This window comes from Arachis ipaensis, chromosome B07, assembly GCF_000816755.2.
Source record: "Arachis ipaensis cultivar K30076 chromosome B07, Araip1.1, whole genome shotgun sequence".
NCBI lineage: Eukaryota > Viridiplantae > Streptophyta > Magnoliopsida > Fabales > Fabaceae > Arachis > Arachis ipaensis.
This window is the reverse complement of record NC_029791.2, coordinates 10,131,695-10,135,372: the sequence shown is the minus strand read 5'-3', so window position 1 is coordinate 10,135,372 and position 3,678 is coordinate 10,131,695. Positions and strand designations below refer to the sequence as shown.

The 3,678-nt window shown below is 32.6% G+C and overlaps 1 protein-coding gene and 1 non-coding gene across 2 annotated transcripts in view; both read right to left on the bottom strand.

The window, feature by feature from the left end:
• The window catches only part of LOC110262492, a gene marked incomplete at its 5' end in the record, with an annotated part of 2,672 nt that extends 1,211 nt beyond the window's left edge, over window positions 1-1,461 (bottom strand). The window contains 2 exon segments of the mRNA XM_021107287.1: window positions 254-354; window positions 1,281-1,461. Coding sequence (XP_020962946.1) covers window positions 254-354; window positions 1,281-1,461 — 282 coding nt within the window.
• Window positions 1,517-3,050, bottom strand: LOC107608794. The gene is made up of 4 exons (XR_002351126.1): window positions 2,481-3,050; window positions 2,236-2,411; window positions 1,757-1,841; window positions 1,517-1,663 (listed from the first exon to the last, which is right to left on the bottom strand). It is a non-coding gene; the product is annotated as an uncharacterized LOC107608794 (transcript).

Sequence of the window (3,678 nt, the reverse complement as noted above, 5' to 3'; positions counted from 1 at the left end):
AATAAATAAAAATTCATATTTTTCTAAACATCATTTTTAAACTTTAATTCCTCAAATACGATTTTTTTTTTTACTCTATAAAAATTATAGAGTTCGCCTTACCCCAGCGAACTCCCTTAAAGTTTTTTGAAATCCGCATTTTTAATATATTTTAATCCATTATCATCATCTCCAAATAGTATATAGATCTATAAACAGTAAATAGGAATACACAAAAATACATAGACAACAAACATGGTTTATTCCGGTGTACCTATGTATTTCTGGAGATGATGATAATGCTTCAAGTAAAAACTCCGTTTGGGTTTGTGCTCGAAATTCTGAACTGAGGGGAGGTTCGGAGGGATCACTACCCTGCTGGAAAAAAGGTGATGTCAGCAATGAACAAGCTTGACACAAGCCTGTTGTTTTGCAGAAACATACATGCAAAGTAGTTGCAGCCAACTTCAAATTCAACTTTCTTCATGTTGCATCATGCTTGCAAGAATTGAACTCAGATTTTGATGTCTGCCTTAATTATATGCACACATTATAACAATGTAGCCTATGATTTCCTATTTCTGGGATCAATCACGGTTCACAAAAAGAATAGAACTTAACAAACACTAATTTTGAATAGACATTGACAATGAGCTTTCCCCAACCACCAGACAGACCTTTGCTTTATCTGTTTATCCAATACACTTAATTGTAGCACATCAATAAAATATGGTATGTACTAATACAGCAACCATTAATTATATAAGCTGATTGACATTAGGAATTGGTTATCAGAGTTTCACCATTAATTATATACAGTTCTGTTTGCACGAGTTGGAGCAACTAGACAATTTTGTGTATTGTTTTTTCAGTCACTAATATTGGAATGATGCTTTTAAGCTAACCGTGCATACAATAAAGTACTCAATCATTCTATCTATTTTTAATTTTTTATTCTTGTTATGGGACGATATAATGGACTAGCTAGATATGTCAAGATTCTCCAGATTAATGCTCAAGGCTTAGTTTGGAATATATATTATTAAGTTAATTAGTTGTAATTGTAATGTGAATCTATATAGTTTAAGTTCCATCACATAAATGAGTGGATATGCATTCTCTATTCATCACTATACACTTCTAATTGAGAATGCATGCCATGGTCTACGCTATAATGTACCCTGTTCTGACCTGGCCAGAGGTTTGTACATAAAAGGGAAAATTCAAATCCCAATTTATGGATTAATTACTAGTTGCAAGATTAGGGGGTGAACTTGAAGCTTGAGGCTAGAGTTACTTACTATTCTCCTGCATAAATCATCAATCTTTTCTGAAAGCACTTGAAATCTCTTGGTCTGCTTCTTTATTAAGGACGACACTTTGGATAGATCACTCTTACTGATCTTCTCCAAATTCAATAATTCCTGTTCAAGTAATTTGAGTTTAGAGGACACTCCCACAGAATCACCTTCTACCTTCCAAGGGACTCCCTTCTGAACCAAGGGGACTCCAGATCGGTTTTAGAGATTGAAGCTTACCGAATGAATGGATTGATTAGAGTAAGGCTTGTCAGTCAGTATCCACGCATCTACTGCTCTCAACTCTGTTCTTGCTTCTTCATTTTGATTCAATCCGTATTCTATAAAAATACTCTTTGAGAAGCAGCTACTTGAACACTTCCAACCTACAAAATCATCACATTATTAAGCAAAAACTTTTCTGTTTTTCCTCTACCTTTACAATTTGAAATCATTCATAGTTCAATTTTCTCTTCTACCTTCATATTCTTGTTGTTCTTTCTCAATAAATACTCAATGATATAATCCATCCCTATTCATCAAGAAGTCCAACAAGCTTCAGCTCTATATGAGGAAATTCAAATTATTAGCCACATTAGCTTCTCTAATAAGCACCCAACCCCAATCTGGTTCAACAAAATACTATCTTAATTAGGAATATGAAAGCTAATCAAATTTAATTAAGTATAAAACAGAGTTTGTTACACACAGAAAGCATATATATAAGAGGAAATAGGAAATGTAAAAGCATATATACTCCTCCTACTGCATGTGGACAGTACTCTTAATGTGAAACAGATGAAAACACATAATCGGTGGCGTTCTTAATTAAGTAATTTCCACACAGAAATTAAAATTTCACTAATTAATCAAGATCCATATTATGTATATTTATGAGCAGTGAAATTAAGTAAAGGTGATATTGGATTAGAGAGAGGGAAAATGAAGAGGTACGAACCAGGGATCGCTGGAATATTCGAAGAGCTTGCCTGTGGTAGAGAAGACGATGAGTGCGACTTCGGCATCGCATAGCACTGAGATTCCATGGATGTACTGTAGCGAGAACTCGATTCTCTTGTTGTTCGTAATCTTCACTCCGCCAACTCGAGCGCACTCTATGCTTAACCCTCTCACCTGAGCACACAAATTCGAAAGTAAACAAAGAAATTTCAGAAATGTAAGGTAGAGTTTGTTTTATGTTACCTTGGGAGGGTTGAGAACAGGGAAATAGACGGCTCTGGAAAGAGGTCTAGGGTTTGAGATTAGGGCGAGAGAGGGAGCTACGGGCATCGCTAGCGTTTGTGCCATGCTCGAGTTGTTCTTCTTCTTTCTCTGCTGCTAGAAAAAAAAAAAAGAAAGAAAAAAAAAACAGAAAAGAAAAATAATTCTCTTTGAGAACGTGACTTGCCTATTAATCTTATTCTCGATCCTCTTCAACTGCACTCTTCCCCTTCCCATCGATCCAAATTCCCTCTCTCTGCACTCTGCCGGAGAGTGCGGCGGCGAGAGGACGCTATGCGAGGAGATAGCTTACACATTGTTTGGATCTGTGAAAAATGAAAGGAAAGAAAACCTTTGAAGGGAAAATGAATGGAAAACTTGTTTTACGTCGTTTGGATGGAATAGAAAAGAGGGTGGAAAAGAAAAAAGTTGCATGGGGCCCATTTAATTTTTTTTCACCCATGACCTGCGAAGAAAACTGGAGAAGGAAGGAGAATTAGTAGCAAAATGACTTATATACCCTTGAGTTGTTTATAATTTGTGTATCATTTTATTATATAGTTTTTGGCAAAAAAAAATAGAGTTAGTTTTTTTTTATTATAGCATTTAAAAATTATTGAACAAGGAAGACAATAAAAAAATATTTATAAAAATAATATATTAAAATCTTGAATATTAAATTTAGTAACTCATTTTTTTTTAAAAAAAACTTAAATATATTAATAATGTATAATTTATATATAATATAAAAAGGGTATTAACACTATACTTTCATTTTCTTTTCTCTTAATTTTCTTTTCATCCAAACAAATGAAAAATTTCTCTTTATTTTCTTTCTATTCATTTTCTCTTCATCCAAACAACATATAAAAAAATCTACTTTTCCTTTTATTTTCTTTCCTTTCATTTTCTTTCCTCTCATTTTCCATCCTACATCCAAACACACTCTTAGGGTTAGGGTTGAAAAGTGATGGGTTTTTTTAATTTATTTTGAAATTTAGTTTATTCTTATTATTTAAAACAATGACTGATTTAACAATTTTCGTAAAATAAATAAGGAAGAGGTAATAAAATAAAGTATAAATAAAAAAATACTACTATTAATATTTATTAATATTATTATACTACTGTAAAAATAATATATTAATATCATATTATTATTGTATGAAGAAAAAAAATA